Here is a 16587-nt window from a genome sequence, read left to right on the forward strand (position 1 = left end):
TATGGAAAAGTCATTTGCCAGCCTACTTCGCCATTCTCGCCTGGCATCCTATGATAGAACGATAGAACAAGTGTACAAAATACCCAAACAATGTAAAAATATTGGCGATTGGGGATTAAAACGCAACCTGCCTACTGTGATCCGAACACCACATGTCATCATTAAAGCACTGGATACAGCTGAACATCAAACACCATGGGTCTCTGGTGAGAGCAAAGTGTTATTCTTGAAGCGCTGGAAAGAAAATTTCCCCAATTCTCATAAACCTGCTCCTCGATCGGAAGAAGTTTATTACAATATAGCCAGTATGACCCCTGCAGAGTTCAAACGGTTCTTGAGAAGCATTGAAAAGAAGGCACCTGCTTTCAGGGAAGCATTGGCGAAGAAAGAAGCTGTGCCTGAACAGGTATTTGAATATCTTAAAGTCAATGTCACCAAGAATGAGACTTCCAAAGGCGATGGTGTGGTCGGACCTACTTACTCTGAGTACACAGTCGAATGGGATTACCCTGTCGAAGGTCGTATACTCAACATGCTCAGAAGCTTTGATGGCCATGCGGTCGGTATTGGAGGTGTTGTGGCTCATTTGCCCAGACGACACACACTTGGACTTCGAACAGCTGTAGACAGAGGTGTGCGTACGTTCTATGTTCAGGAAGCAGAGATAGACGAGGAAGGTAAACCCAGAGTGGTTGTTACGCCTAAACGTAAATCAGCCCCCCTATCGGTCGCTTTGTTGAATGGTCATGAATCTGAAGAGTCAGTCGATCCTAATACAACAATGACAGCTGAAGATATGTTCAATACTCAATCTCGTACTCGCCGTCGCCCAATCAGCCGCCCTCAATCAGAAGACAACATCAAGCCTAATCCTGAACATAAGGACTTGATGTCACGTATATCAACCTTATTAGAAAATAGCCACAAGAAAGAGGAAAGTGAATAAGAAAAAATTGCATAAACTAATAATAATAAATAAAAATATGTGAAATTTATTAATTTCGTTATATTTCCCTCCCTCCTTCTTACTCACACACACACTTTTTTTTTCTCCTTTTTGGAAATGACAATAGTAGTCGAAAGCGTTGCCTGGGGTATCTATGGCGTAGTAGTTGCTGTAATGCCAAGTTGGCGTTTTATCTTAAAGTGTTGTCTAATTTAAATCTAGATGCTATTCTTATTCAGTGTATTATTTACAAGATATTTTCAAGCCAAATATGATTCCGAATTCTTTGCTACATTCATCACCATTTTGGCATTAGGACTTGTCTTTTCAACATTAGCCTTATTGCCTGTTGACATTTTTTTAGTTTCAGCTACAGTAGATCCTACAATGGGAATCAAGAAAGAATGGGCAACACCAGAAACTATTAACCGAATGACCAAGGTGACAAGTATAGTGTACTATGGTCAGTTGCATATTATAAAAGTATGCTGTACATTTATATCAACTTGCATGAATAGCCTTTTATGGAACCATTACGATGTTTAGCTTCTTTTTGATACCCTTTGCTTATTTTTTCTATGAGGAGTATGATGAAGATCAATCATTAAAGGACAGGATAATGGGTGCGCTCAAGTACACTTCCTTTTTTGTCATCATATCCGTTCTTCTATCTATCTTTGGCTTATTCCTCAAGCCAACTGCGAGACCGCCCAAGATTGATCTGGATTGGTTCAAGAAACTGCTTACAGAGGATTGTAAGTGTAGTAGTAATAAAAAGGAGAAAAATGCTAACGTGTAGAGGCTAGATGGCGGAAAGACCATCTCATTTTTGCTTGCATGCCTTATTTTGTTCGGAATGCTTGTCTTTATTGGATACACCGTAAGCTAAACTGATGATCATATCACAAATATTAAATCTATAAACAGGCACCAGGGTTATCGCTTTTGCCCATGGATTTGATGAAGGGCAGACGGCGATTAGAGGATGAAAGTGAAGATGTAGAGAATAGGTTAATCGCAGCCAAGGAAAGACAGCGAGCGATCAAAGCCAAATATGCCAATAGATCACTACCAGTTAAGGAGCAACGAGAACTTGATGAACTAGAAGATGAAGAAAGACTACTCTCCAGAAGGCTAAGAACCATTCAACAATATCGATCAAGCTTATTTCAAAAGCTATTCTACATTGTTCGACCATTTGAAGTATATGATACCTTTATTATTATTCATTCATTTATTCATTCCATGTTCATATCTCTTTAGTTTATATTAGGTGCCATATTATTATGCGTTACTTTAGTCATTGCTGTATCCATCTTTATGACAATGTAAAGTAACTCTGTATACGATGATATATATTCATTATTTGTCTATAGAGTGGATAAAATTGCTTATGCAGTATGTGGAAGTCAATGTGGCTATGTCATTAGTCATCCAAACATGTTTAACCCTATCAACTTCATATTTGTTAAATTATCCAAGATATTCCCATTAGACTATCTATTTATGGTTGGATTGATTATTTACTTCTTCTTAGCAACCATGTCTGGAATCATCCATGTTGGCATTCGATTTCTTTGGATTACCTTATTTCGTATCAGAAAAGGAGCTACTGCCCCTCAAGCCTTGTTAGTAACTGCTGTATTACTCACATTAAGTTTACTGGCATTAAATTATACCGTGACAACCATCGTTGCCCCTAGTTATGCACACTTCGGAAGCCAAGTCTATGTAGAGTAGAAGAAATAGCACATGTATAAATTAATATATATGGATTCTAAGCCAATTTATAGTGTAATCAAACAAACACACTTGGACAAAGAGATTGTACTCAAAGTAAAGAATGGATTGTTCCCTGTGATATTTATGGGCCTACAGGTATAACCAAAGGATGAGCCGTTATCATGCATTCCAACCTTTTTATTTTATAGATATATGTACACCAACAGTGTCATCAACATTGATAGATAAAATCATTGTAAACACGCCCTTTTTTGGCATCTTCTTTTATTGCTCACAGTGGGTATTTCTGATCGTGTTTATCCTTGGTTTCCTATATTCGATTTTCCGAAAGCCAAGAAATAGTGTACAAACTGATTTACAGGAGCTTGTGGATGATGAAGAAGAACAAAGTTTGCTAAGTCCATCCCGAAGACAGGATGAACGTTACCATACAACATAAAGAAAGAATCTCGTGTGCGTTACATGCAAATCCATACACACACTCATTCTTGTACATGTTCGATCAAAGGACACGTTTTTAGTTGCTCTATTTGATTAAAATATAATATTCCCAACTTTGGGTAATCTCCATTGGGCCTTTTTTTTGGCTTCTCCTTTCGATTATTTTTATCTCTCCTTTTTTTTATGTGTTTTTTTTTCACTTGTAGTATTGTAATGCTTTTCATGCAAGCGAAAAAAAAAAAGGAAGCAAACAGGTATTGGAAAGAGATTATGCGTAATATAATACAAAGTGACAATGAAGTGAATAGGAAGAATATGTAGAAATTTTCACTGGTAATTAGTTGCATTGTTTATATGAAAGATCGTCAGTTTGCAGGATGCAATCTCGTCAATCAAAAAAGTAATAGTTGCTACTTTTGGTAGTATAGTAACACAAATTCCTTTTTTTTACAAGTGAAATAACAAGCTTGGTGCATAAAGTAACCAGATCAAAAACGTCTAGTTCTTTTTCGATTATTAGAAGGGAAAATAAATTTTAAGGGATAATTTTTGTCAATTAAAGTAATTGACAATATGTTTCAATCAAGATAATTTTGTTGATCTTTCATCATGTTTGTACTTCAATCACTGTGTTTATGTTTGTTATTTGTTATTCTTCAACAATCAATTGTTCACTCACAAAATAATAATATATCTGATGGTTGCCGTGACACACTTTACCATGGAAATAGGTTGTCATAGTTATTCTGTTTTTCTTGCTTTTTATAGAGTGAGGATATAGTTTAATAATTTCAGAAATGATAGAACAATAATGAGCAATATTCAATAGGGAGAATACCATTATAAAAAGATCTGTTCTGTTTGTGTGACGCTTATGAAATAGGGGCAAGTATATGTCCAAGGGACGTCAAGTTTAAAGATCTCATTGGTCTATTTATTTTTAGCATCCAACCTATAAACAGCGTATAGTTTATGCACAGAATTTTCAATATAAAAAGTAGATAATCTTTTTGTTTTCTTCTTCTTTATCTCATTCATTCTTTTTTTTTCTTTTCTTATCCATTCTTTACAAGAACTAACTCTTGTATCATCCAACACTTCATTCACTTGCTACCCAATTACCTTCCCTACTTTCTTTTACCTTCAAAAAGCTTTTAGATAAAGATTTTTAATAACGTAAGCTGCAGATACCAAAATGTCATAGCATAGATACTAACAGGACTTATAGATGTACTCAACCACTTCTGCTTATCAGCCTTCATTTGAATTATCCTCTGTTTCTGCTCCTCCTCAGTTATCTCCACCAGAGATTGAGATTGACCATTGCTTAAACAACTATCAACGACATGACAGTATTGATTACAGTCGTCGCGCAAGTTATTTCACTGGTCTCTTATCCTCTAATGAATCCAACTTATCTGATCAAGAGCAGCGAACACCCAGTCCATTCAATGGTTACGAAGACTATCAGTATCACCATCCTTTGGATAATTCAAACAAGAGACGTATGAGTACGTTGATTGAGCTCCCTCAACTGAACTACCAGCCATCATCTGATTATGGTTACTCCACTGTTATTCATCCTTGGCTTACAACCGACAATGTCATGAACTCTGACAATCGCTCTCCATTGATGTATGCTAATCCTGCCATCGATATGTATTCTCCTCAAGCTTACTTTGGTAATAACGGTGGCAATAGCTTTCATCCTCTCATGGCAGGCGATTCCTTGGGCCTTCCCGTAGACGGCGTCTTTCGTGAAAGAGCCTCTTCAGCATGCTCCTCTTCCTCTGCCGATAGTTCACTCTCTATCAGTCCCCCACCTACACGCCGATCCAGCAAGGCTGCCGTCAGCCTTTCTAAATCACCCGTCAAGCGTTCTCGTGGACGCAGAGTGTCCAACAGCCCAAGTGTAGCTGGCCAAAAGGTGTTTACCTGTACACATGATGATTGTGGTAAGGTATTTAAGCGATCAGAACACTTGAAGCGTCATATTCGATCCATTCATACTTTGGAAAAACGTAAGTACATTCTCCTTATTCTGAAACCCTTTTATTGATCTTATTATTTTAGCCTATGAATGCCCTTATCAAACGTGCTCCAAGAGATTCTCTCGCTCTGATAACTTGAACCAACATATTCGCATTCATCGTCACACAGGAAAAGACAAGAGCAATACTAATAACAGCAGCACCAGTAATCAGAACGCTAGCGTCTCAAACAACAACTTTAATAATTTTATGCCTACTTTTTAATGACCTTAAGCAACATATTTTGGGTTCTTTTTTTTTCTTCGCATCTCTTTATACCATTATTGTTTGTTTACACTATTTTATTCATTTGCATGCCTCTTTTCTCTCTCTACCACCTATTTATTTCACAACCTCATTTGCCCTTACATATGTCTCCTTAAATTTTATATTGTCAATTTTATATATTGAATTCACATCTATTAAATCAACCAACTAAAAAAAATGGAAAGCACATAATTCATATATCCTTTTTGTATGTATTATACAGCATCTAATTGTTGTTTGCACCAATAAAAAAAAACTAGCTACTCTGTTTTCAAGTTCTATTGTATTTATCATTTAGAATGAATAGTTCATCTTTTTGTTTACCATTCACTGAACGCGTACTCATACCTTTTACACTGAACCAAAAGAGGAGTATTGACATCAAAATTCGTGCAACCACTACTTTCGTATATACTACCACATGTTTTCATGCAAAAGGGCTCTTTTTTTTTAGTTGGCCTATTTAGTGACTTTTTCATAAATTCTGGTTCATTCTAATGGTGGTGTTTATGCCAGAATTTATCCCCGTGCTCTATTTCTCTGGCATATTTAGCCTGATGTGTAACCTATAAAACGCCCGTGTGTTCTCCTTACTTTGTTCGTCATTAATATAGCTAAAGTATACATTTTATCATAATATATACCTACATGTTGATCATTCAGGTGTTATTAATTCATTTCTTTAGTAATAACAGGCCTTGAGGAGGCTGCTCGAAATGAGCTAATGGCATGCATAATTTATTAGACAGTGCAGCTTCAATAAGAAATAGAAGCGCTGTCAGTCACTTCTATGATATGACATTATTTCCTTATTGGATATGAAGTGAAGAAAGACTAGATTTTTCTACATACTATCTTATGCCTAATTTGTATATTATATCTTGTTTTATGATTCTTCCTTTTTATTTTTGGAAATAAGAAGAGCACGGTCCACTAGTGAGGACAACAACAAAGAGTGAAAGAAATTAAGTCAGATCATCACTCCTCTAATTTTGATCATTCTACTCCCCTTCCTTCTCCTTCCTCTTGTCCTTATATGTCTTTTTTTTTTTTAAGTAGCAACAAGAATAATCATTGAAATAGGAGTGTAAAATGGACCAAAGTATGAAGTAAAAGTGGTACCTGTGTCATAGGCTACATTGAACAAAAAAAAAAAAAAGAAGTCATGGGGTCAATCGTTTGATCTTTTCCATATTGAAGTAACCACCGAATCTGATTCTATGCAGTTTTTACTTTTTTCAGAATGTTATCTTTAAAGGTCTTACTATGTCTACCAATAGTCTCTCTCCTTTTTCCCAAAAGAGTTTTTTTTTTGACCCCCATTCCTTTCAGGTACACTGATATTAGCACTAGTCAAGACATTCTGGCTATAGGTATTTCTCTTTTTAAAATAAAGTTTATCGTAGCTTCTTCAAGGGAAACTATAGATTATTTGTGAAACTTTCAAGGAGATGAAATAGAGTTAAGTCGTGCGTCAAAGCCTCCTGAATTACGATCATTTTCTTACAAAAAAGTAAAGAAAGGGCATTATTTTTATAGAAATTGGTAATTGACTTTGAATGAATATTCTGTGAACCAAGAATAAGGCAGCATCTCTATTCATATTCATCAAAGATCGGTACTAATCAGAAGCTTGTCTTGCCGTGACTCGTTCATTTCATGATCGACCTTGTTCAACTAGCTATTTTTGTCACTTTTTTCAGGTATTTGGCAGCTTATTTAAGCTTATTTTCCTGCAAAAAAGCTTCTTATATTAATTCGTCTACGATTAAATAAAGAAAGGAGTCATGCTGCTTGATTTGTATTTCCATTCTCGATCACGACATCGCTTTCCTGCAATAACAATGCGATAAAAGCATATATGGATATATATACCTTTGAGCAATAAGCATATGCCACTTGAGCTTATTATGAAATCAAAAAGGGTGATAAGGTTTAAGCATAGCCAAGATGGACTATGAGTAAGCAAATAGCATCATATTATGGGATTTTTTGAATTACAATAAGAAAGAAGGACAAGCAACATATGCAATAAGTTGTGGTTAAACCAGAGTGGCTTGATGCTCACAAAATGCCCTTTAGGCGATCATTTGGACAGCGTATAAGATAAAAGCTCTTCATATGATTATCAGGGCAAATACACACACACAATAAGTATTAAAAACCAGACGTCTCAGAGAACCCTTGGCTTGTTATAATAAAGATGTGAGCATATATTACATGAAATAATAGGATAATTTATTTTTAGTAAACAGTTTCCGAAAGCGGTGTGTAGACTAGCCTTGGACAGATGAATACTATATCGTATTTTATTCTCATCTCAATCATGGGGACGGAAGGGTAGACAGGGAGATCATGGGGCATTGTTTTTTATTTATTTTGACTCAGCCATCATTCGAGAACACCTTCAAGACATCTCTACAAGATGTGCCTAGAACCCTTGAAGAGTGGTAAGTGTCTCTTTTATTCTGTGCAAGGGCTCGTGCGAGTGCAATATAAACAAATGGTACACAACAAACATCCTTACACAGTGTTACTATGATATGGTCTGGGCTAGAATGCTCCCTTATGACGGCATTTATAGTGTGCAGAGTCATCCGGAAACACTATACTAAGTAACCTACCGACATATAAGACGACACCCAAAAAAAAAAAAAAAAAAAAAAAAATTTAAAAGCAAATGAACAAAAGCTTTCTCTTTTCCCTTTTCCTTCTCTTTTCCTTTTTCTTTTCTTTTCTTTTTTCGTTTCTCTTTTTTAAAAATACATGCCACAAGAAAATCTCTTCTCTCAGAATTTTCAACCACCTCAACCTCAACATATATTTGATCCTAACACAGGGCTTTACCAAGCTGATATGCCTTTACAATTTGCTGCCTCAGTTCCTCACCGTCAGCCACAGCACTCTTCAACGCCACCACAACGACAACAAGGACCTCCTCATCAACCCTTGGCCTTTCAACATGCACCATTTCAAAATCCAGAGGTTATGATGCCGCCCTCTTGTAAATAATAGCCAATACTAAAAAGGGAAAAAAAGACTAATGACCTTATAGGTTTAACCAACTATCCTAGTAGTCCATTTGAGAGACAGGAACCCTTGATGCCCACGGGAGGCGGTAGTACAAGCAGACAGGTACAGACTAAGGCCGAAAGAAGAGCTGAGCATAATGCCACCGAAAGACTTCGACGAGAAAACTTGAATGCTAAATTCCAACAACTGGCACACATCTTACCTAACCTTCAAAATGATACTCGACATTCTAAAAGTGCAATCATTGATCGAACGTTGGATTATGTAAAAGGATCGATTCTAAAAGAAGAACGTATGCAAAACCGAATAAAGGAACTTGAAAAGATCAATAGCTATTTGTTATCTCAATTGGACGATCGTAGTACAGGGACGAGCTATAAAAGAAAGAAGTCGACTCAAATCGAACCTTCTCCGTCACCCGTTCCAGCTTCTTCGCCAAGTCCCAATTCAGTCATATCTGAGGAATTGAATCATATGGAAGATCCGATAGCAGAACAGCCACCGATAATTCATAAACAAGGATTACAAAACAACAAGACCAGTGGATTCTTTGGAGAACCCCATGTTTCGAGTACGGTCACGAATCACTCAACACCCAACACAACCACAACCGTTCGAGCCCCTAGTAATGATAATAATAATAATAATAACAGCAACGCTCGTTCTGTATCACCTTTGTCGGCTACGGTTACCCCGAGAACGGCGTATCATGTAAATAGTAACTGGCCCAATAATAATAATGGATTTATGAACAACCAACATCCTATAAAGCAAGAACAGATGCTATATTGTGATATCGAACGACTTTGTACAATGATGACGACAGATCCATTTATGAGATATCGAGATGAAGAGGATTCAAATGGTAATCATTCACCACCTATGAATACATTTGTAGAACAACAACAACGCCAATATATCTCTATGATCAATCACTCACAACCCATCATGAACCACAATGAACATTTATATCATTTAATGCAGCGACAATAAGTATATTATGAATTTTATTTATTACATCGTCCTTCATTCATCCATACCCTACGTTTATATGCCCCTCCCCCCTTTTCCTCCTTTTTTTTATAACTATATTCTACAGCAAGCATAACATAAATAACACTAATGATTTGTATGTATCTTTTCCCTTTCCGTAACCAGAAAAAAAAAAGTTTTTGCCTTGTTTTCTCTTTTACAATAAATAAATAAAAATCAGATGATGATCAACTATTACATAATAACCAAAAAAATAACAAAAAGAACAAGAGAAGAAGAGAGAGAGTTTATTTTTTTATCCTGACAAATTATTCAGTAGTGACTGACAGTGTACAACTTGCCCATTTAGGACAGATTCACTAAATTGCGCGCGCGTGTATAGGCCGTTTTTTATTATTTTTCAAGGCACGGACAGAGCCCCATCAGCTTGTTACGAGACACACAAAAGGATATTGCTCATCGCTTTTTTACACCCAATTCCACCCAATAAGTAGCATGGCCCAAGGAAAAATACGGGTAGAGTCATCAAAATGGGAAAGATCTTAAAAAAAAAGAAGGCACCCTCATTCATAGAAAGGACATATTTTTTTCTTCTGAATTAGGGAAGTACGATCAAATGATGTTAATTCAGATGACTGAAACTTTAATTGTACAAAGAATCCTGTGAGATCACTGACGAACGCCCTCCTCAGTTAGCCAATTTCTTCATCATCTGAACTATGTCTACAAGAAAGAGTTTGTTGAATATCACAAAAAATATATAGTTTATTAAAAAACGCATGAATGAGACAATAAAAAGGAGAAATAGAATATTGCGCGCGTAAATAAAACTCTAAAAGGATAGAAATATATAGTATATTCCCAAGCTTAGAATGAACAATATAAGGGATTCATTCTCTTTTGTAATTGAGTTGAATAGTATATTCTGTATTTATCAAAGAAAAAAAAAGGCTAGTCATTTATTCATGCAGATATAGACTCAGTGAGGGACATATCCCTCATTCATCATACATCCCAAATAATGCAATAGATGAGAATATTATGCCGCTTCAGGTGTATCATGTGATCATCGTATCTACGCAGGCGTAAACCATCGTTTCTCTAGGATGGGCCATAGTCACATAAGCTTTATTTGACGTTATTTGTATTCGATTTATTTTGTTTCATTGATTTAGGATCATTGATCACGAATACTTTTCAATTCCTACGCATTCTTGTTGAATTACCTCATCTTTAAAGCGAAGGGCTATACTATTTAAGCTGTGTTCCCATCAATTAAAGCTTTATAGCTTCTAAATATATCTCTACTCTGTCCTATTCCCTTCAAGCAAATGAGCTATTATGGATGAGAATAAAACACCATAGCACTACATGCATATAATCTTTCCCAGGATCTATATAATACTAAGCCTGCCGCTGATCTCATGACCAATTTGAGAACGACACAAACTGACGTTTACGGCGTACTATACTTATTGTTTGTCGCATGAGATTAGTCTCTCTCTCCTTATGGATCGTATATAAGCTGTAAGCTAATCGTCTTGGCGGGAAAAGCTCATGGATCCTACATCAGAGCCAAAAAGAACTTTAGGTCTATTTTCATACATAACTTTAGATTGCCCTTTTTTTTTTGTTTATCTAGGTTGTTTATATGAAATATTGTATGAGGGTATCCATTGCTCTTTTTTTTTATTTCATTTCATAAGATATACACTGCTCTTCATCTATTGTTTTTCCTTGATGGTTACCACTTCCTGTTGATGCTGTTGAGGGAATCTTTTACGTAACATCTTGATCATCCGACTGAACCACCAAAAATTTAAGCAGCTGGTGGCGAAATTGGCTGAGCCATAAACTATCCAATCTAACGTATAGTGTAAGATGATAATGCTACTTTTTTTTTAAAAAAAAAAAAACTTACAACGCAGAGGAACATGATCTTTGACTGCATAAATATCAACTATGAGAAATATTTGGATAAGTGACATGGCTAATTGACATAGGCGTTGTATACTTTACTCCACATTTTAACAGACATGACTGTACCAAATACGACTCGTGCACCAAAGAAGGTTAGTAGTAGAACGACACCATTAATCAATTGAATTCTTGAACCGGACCAGCCGATCTTATCCTATAATAAAACATAAGTGACATGAATGTTGTGGAGACTATTATCTTTTTACCATAAACCAATGGAAATTTAAAAATATTGTGCTTAATTCATACATGAGAAAGATCGCACCGTAATAATTTACAAATGGACGCTAAAGATGATGTAAATAACAAGAAGAATATAATACAAGACACTTACGAATGAAAATATAAAGACAGAGAATGATGCAATACCATGCAATACCATACTTATACCTTGATCTTTGTAAAAGTAAATCGCAGTGATTGTATCCCATAAGAAGTAACTATTGTGGGTATTATAAAAAAAGCTCGATGTAAACTATATAGTACTATACCCGCAAGAGATGGAGTATATATCAGCAGCCCATTTTGTATATCCAAATACTCTATCATGTTCTAATGAATTATCAAAAAGGATAAAAAAGGATCCAACAACCACAGCTATGCAATGTACTGTAGATACAACATGGATATGCCAATTGGGTGCATTATACTAAAATGATGTAAACTTCTATATGTAGTTTGTATTTATTATGTATATACTCTACTCCTTTGAAGAACTGAAATGTCTTTGGAAACAAAACAGGCGAAAGTATTCTCGATATTTCATAGACAATAGTAAAGAACATGGCGGAAATGAGCACTGATTGCCAATGATATTTTAATGTTGATAACGATAACTGATCTAATAGCTGATAAAAGGGTGCGTTCATGGTGTTTAGAAGATAAAAAGATGAAAGGGAAAAGCTTTCATTTGGTATAAATGGTTTTATATCATTATTGAAAGTCAGGTATTTATTATCCCCAAAAGATGAGGAGAAAAAAAGGTACAACCAACAGCTTAAAAGGAAAAAGGGGGACTCGGAGGTTATTGCAGAGAAAGAGAGACAGAGAGAGAGATCATTAGCTGTCACTCTGATATCACATGGATTTAACCTAAAACAGTGTTTTGATATGTTTTACATAAATTATGTTATTCTTTTCATATTCATAATTGCACACTTTCTGCTGCTGTTGTTGTTAGCTCAGATCCCTTTTTTGTTCTCAATAGCAATAGCAATAAAGACCTTGAAAATCTATTTATAAACCAAATTAGCAACTTAGCGTCACACAACTTACACGCCAACAGATTCATTCTCCACGCTCAAATCAGTAAACGGTCAGAGTAGGGCGCGTTTATCACTTATGCGCAGCAAAGTGTATTTTGGTGTTTTTCTCTCTTTCTTTTTTTTTTAATTCTATAACATGCCTTCCAAAACCATAACAAAGCCTATAAAGATTACAAAAATCAACAAGAGAAAAAAGGAAATTGTACAAACGTTCATCGCTAATAATAAGGATATTGATAGTAATGACCATCTTTATCATAAAAAAACAAGCTTATTCACATTCAATAGCTCAAGTCTACTATCCTATCTCTCAAAAGGAGCGTGAGTCTTTTATAAATCCAAAGACCGGAAAGGTTGTCACTCCTTTTCAGTATAAAGTATATGACCTAGTAGCTCAAGTTCCAAAAGGACAAGTTACTTCTTATAAAGTATTGAGCGATACTTTAAAATCCGCACCTCGAGCAGTGGGTCAAGCACTTCGATTAAATCCCTTTTGTCCTTTACCCGTTCCTTGCCACCGGGTGATTGCATCTGATTTGACGATTGGAGGATTTTCAGGAAGCTTTGGTGATAGTCAATTCGTAGCAAACAAGAAGGCTATGCTTGAATTGGAAGGTTGTAGTTTTAATGAAAATTACGTGTTCAAAAATAATGTGGATGGAAGTCAAATAATGTTTAAGGATTTTAAATAAATGTATATGTTGTATGGTGTATGTTGTGTATATATATGTTCTTCATTAATGTCCATAATGATATACTTTTATGATGCCATCTGCTCCTCCACTTATCATCCACGGGTAGCTTCGATGGAAATTCACACCTAATACACCCTCATTTCCTTTTCGTCGATGAGCAGAGAATTCTTGTACGTTTGTAAAATTATCCAAGTTCCAAATTCGTATCGCTGAATCATGACCTATTATAAAGGTGTATTTCATTCATATCTTTAGAGAAACTGATAATAATGGTAATTGGTATATTACCTCCTGATACTAAGATATCATTTGCAGGATCAATGTCAAGACTAGTTACTGCATCCAAGTGACCAGACAATGTATTTATGCATTCACCTAAAGTAATATAAGATTTCTTATGACCATTCTAGTGCTGTAATCCATACCTGTTCTCGTATCGAATACTTTGATATGGCGGTCTTCATGCCCAGAAATAAGTAATGGCATAGTAGCATGTGTTACGATACGGTTAACCTGTGTGGCTCGTGTGTTATCTATTTCATAATAAACTGTTACAACAAATATCGGTTTAGCACACATGCGTCATCCTACCGTAAGTTTCATCACTCTTCTTTAGAGATACGGCCACTTGACCCTTTTCAATATCATACACATTTATTTTTGCATTTGCAAATGAAATAGCAAGCTTGCCTATATCATGCTGGCAGAAATCAAGCGAAGTAGGTGTCACTAGCACCCAGTTAGCAAACAATAGACGAGTTGATCATGCTATACCTTTATCCCTTTGCGTTTCTCCAGATGATAATATACCATCGATCGTCCAAGTACTCTTTAACAAACTGCCTGAGCTCTGTGTATCCCATATTTTCACGGTCCTATCCGCTGATGCAGAGGCTAACAGGTCACCATGTGGTGATAATTTAAGATCCCAGATGGCATCCGTATGACCAACATAGGTTGCAAGACTAAGTGAAGGATCTGCGAATGGTCAATTCAGTGAGAAAATAAGATGACAAGTCTTACCAACTGGTGAGAATGGGCCCCATTCTTCTGATGGCAATTTCCAAACACGAATGGTCGAGTCTAAAGAAGCAGAAAACACTCTATTTTGTAAACTAGATATAGCAAGTGATGTCACAATGTTGGTATGTCCTCTAAAAGTAATGCTTGGATCTGCTTCTTCAAAGGATCCTCTAACAAAAGCTAAGTTTCTCCTTCTCTCTTTCTTGATATATTTTACTAAACTCACTTTTTACCAGCATTGCCGTCTTTTCCGGTTACTTTCTTCAGATTCCATATTTTTACTGTACCATCATCTGATCCTGAAGCAGCTATCATTTCTTTAGGATGGAAACAAACTGCTCTAACTGAATCGAGATGTCTGTATTGAAATCAATAGCTATATCATCAATAAGACTAGGGACATTCTTACCCTTTAATCGTCACACGCGTCTTCCATATCTTTTGTTGATTTTGTGGATGATCATCCATAGCTTCTCTAAGCTGATTTAAAGTTATGTTTATGCGTGGCTATGGTATATAATGAGCTTACCTGATAAGAATCTAGATCACCCCCTAATAGACTATCCTTGCTGCTTGATGTTCCTTTGCTGGCATTTTTCATCATTTTCATAACCTTATCTTCGGATACATTAAACTTTTCTTGGATTTCAGCGGACTATATTTTTACTTTTATCAGCATATCTCCTAACTCTTGTATTTGTTATTATTTTTTTTTTTTTCATACTATCTCTTTGTTATTATCCGGTGACTTGCTCATATTGTTCATCATTGCCACCTCATCGACATTAGCTGGCACTTCCAATTCTTCTAACTCTTCTTTGGGTGGACTTGGTACTTCTTTAGGACTTGATGACACTGAACTTTGCTGAACTGCTTGTCTTCGTGCCTTCTGGGTACGTTGATTTGATTGTCCTTTTGGTAAAGGTGAATCTGTTCTAACGAACTTTGTTTGATCTATTGTAGAAGCTAATGCATTTGTAAGAGGAAGCTTTGTTGGAATAGTAGTCAAATAGTTGATTTCTTCAAGACAGCTGTTTATAAAAGAAGGGGGGATAAGCAAAAAAAGAAAGGAGTTGGTATTTACATTGGGAAAATTACTTACGATTTTAACAGTTGTTTACTCTTTTCCCTTAGTTTGATATTGGTATCATTATCATCTTTACTGCTTTCTTCTAAAGAACTTGCAGGAGTGCTAGAGCATTATGTATTCAATATCATTATCGCTAGGTTAATAAATATAAGCATGTACTTGCGTATCATAGGAGCGGTGGCTGCTCTGGTATCTGTATCTTCTTCTTTATCAGAATATCTCTTTCTGTTACGAATAGTTACTTTAGTAAAACCGATACACACTGTTTATTATAACAAAACCTTTCTTGTCTTAAAGCATATTCAAGCATCTTGACTCTCTTCATCAGAATCAACCTGGAGTTTTCAATTCCTTTTCTTTCACCTTCCAACAAGGCAATTCTAGCCTAAACTACAAGTTGAGTGTACGAGTTTTGATGATGTGATGAGTTACTTTTAATTCAGCTCTTTCAATAGTCCACTCATTTCTTTCGCGTTCAAATCTTCGCCATTCTGCTTGTAAAAAGTGCAGTACACCAGGTAAAGTATATTCTAAAGCCGCTTGTTCAGACATACTTGAGAAAAAAGAAAAGAAAACAAAATATCGACCAAAAAAAGGAGAAGAAAGTAAGCAAACGTGACGTAACAGTAGTGTCCGTAGGGTGCGCCCAAGACATATGCATTGTTTGATCTCTATGGAAACTCAGAAACTGAGCCTCAAACAAAGCACTTTTTAGGACTGAAATTTCTTGAGCGCATAAGGTATCAAGATTTAATTGACGAGGGCAACATATGAATATGCGGATCATGTGAACAAAAGGATTATGTTTAAGCCAAACCAAATCGATGTATGATTGGCTTAAAGCATCTCTGTGCCTCAGGAGTCTTTTGCTCTTTCCCCTTCACATTTTGAATGGCTGGTATTCTGTTTACGCAAATATTCTTGACTCAGCGAGCTTCTCGTAACGTATGAGATACTTTTCCGTACTGTTGCACGGGCAAATAACGAGATTTTTGTGGGGTGTTTTCACCGAGCTTATCGTAAACAGTACATCTAGCGCCAAATAAAGTGTCTTCAAGAGAGATAGTCGCACCCTCTGTTA

The 16587-nt window shown here is 36.0% G+C and overlaps 7 protein-coding genes across 7 annotated transcripts; 5 read left to right on the top strand and 2 right to left on the bottom strand.

The window, feature by feature from the left end:
* Position 1: 1 nt before the first annotated feature.
* On the top strand, positions 2-946 carry RHIMIDRAFT_236672 (uncharacterized protein; the record flags this gene model as incomplete). The annotated part of the gene is made up of 1 exon (XM_023608612.1): positions 2-946. One exon carries the CDS (start codon positions 2-4, stop codon positions 944-946), a length of 945 nt encoding a protein of 314 aa, XP_023467328.1.
* Positions 947-1018: 72 nt separating this feature from the next.
* Positions 1019-3317, top strand: RHIMIDRAFT_122598 (uncharacterized protein). Its single transcript, XM_023605422.1, has 9 exons — positions 1019-1117; positions 1169-1409; positions 1465-1701; positions 1753-1826; positions 1874-2149; positions 2210-2274; positions 2323-2677; positions 2740-2824; positions 2878-3317. The coding sequence occupies exons 1-9, from the start codon at positions 1064-1066 to the stop codon at positions 3126-3128; spliced, it is 1638 nt and encodes a 545-aa protein (XP_023467329.1). The 5' UTR covers positions 1019-1063; the 3' UTR covers positions 3129-3317.
* A 1527-nt stretch (positions 3318-4844) lies between these two features.
* Positions 4845-5385, top strand: RHIMIDRAFT_201099 (uncharacterized protein; the record flags this gene model as incomplete). The annotated part of the gene is made up of 2 exons (XM_023606506.1): positions 4845-5151; positions 5204-5385. 2 exons carry the CDS (start codon positions 4845-4847, stop codon positions 5383-5385), a joined length of 489 nt encoding a protein of 162 aa, XP_023467330.1.
* A 2766-nt stretch (positions 5386-8151) lies between these two features.
* On the top strand, positions 8152-9791 carry RHIMIDRAFT_122625 (uncharacterized protein). Its single transcript, XM_023605423.1, has one exon. The coding sequence runs from the start codon at positions 8530-8532 to the stop codon at positions 9451-9453; it is 924 nt and encodes a 307-aa protein (XP_023467331.1). The 5' UTR covers positions 8152-8529; the 3' UTR covers positions 9454-9791.
* Positions 9792-10883: 1092 nt separating this feature from the next.
* On the bottom strand, positions 10884-12468 carry RHIMIDRAFT_122629 (DUF887-domain-containing protein). The gene is made up of 7 exons (XM_023605424.1): positions 12138-12468; positions 11925-12082; positions 11768-11873; positions 11640-11720; positions 11473-11587; positions 11375-11413; positions 10884-11317 (listed from the first exon to the last, which is right to left on the bottom strand). The coding sequence occupies exons 1-7, from the start codon at positions 12300-12302 to the stop codon at positions 11178-11180; spliced, it is 804 nt and encodes a 267-aa protein (XP_023467332.1). The 5' UTR covers positions 12303-12468; the 3' UTR covers positions 10884-11177.
* A 366-nt stretch (positions 12469-12834) lies between these two features.
* RHIMIDRAFT_250781 (DNA binding methylated-DNA--cysteine S-methyltransferase) lies at positions 12835-13390 on the top strand (the record flags this gene model as incomplete). Its single annotated transcript, XM_023610755.1, has 2 exons — positions 12835-12937; positions 12987-13390. The coding sequence occupies 2 exons, from the start codon at positions 12835-12837 to the stop codon at positions 13388-13390; spliced, it is 507 nt and encodes a 168-aa protein (XP_023467333.1).
* A 45-nt stretch (positions 13391-13435) lies between these two features.
* RHIMIDRAFT_236678 (WD40 repeat-like protein) lies at positions 13436-16058 on the bottom strand (the record flags this gene model as incomplete). Its single annotated transcript, XM_023608613.1, has 14 exons — positions 13436-13614; positions 13682-13768; positions 13819-13926; positions 13985-14122; positions 14168-14371; positions 14417-14586; positions 14643-14774; positions 14826-14896; positions 14946-15071; positions 15141-15447; positions 15519-15608; positions 15666-15731; positions 15788-15891; positions 15939-16058. The coding sequence occupies 14 exons, from the start codon at positions 16056-16058 to the stop codon at positions 13436-13438; spliced, it is 1902 nt and encodes a 633-aa protein (XP_023467334.1).
* Positions 16059-16587: the final 529 nt, after the last annotated feature.

This window comes from Rhizopus microsporus (assembly GCF_002708625.1).
Source record: "Rhizopus microsporus ATCC 52813 unplaced genomic scaffold scaffold_6, whole genome shotgun sequence".
In the NCBI taxonomy this organism is placed as follows: domain Eukaryota; kingdom Fungi; phylum Mucoromycota; class Mucoromycetes; order Mucorales; family Rhizopodaceae; genus Rhizopus; species Rhizopus microsporus.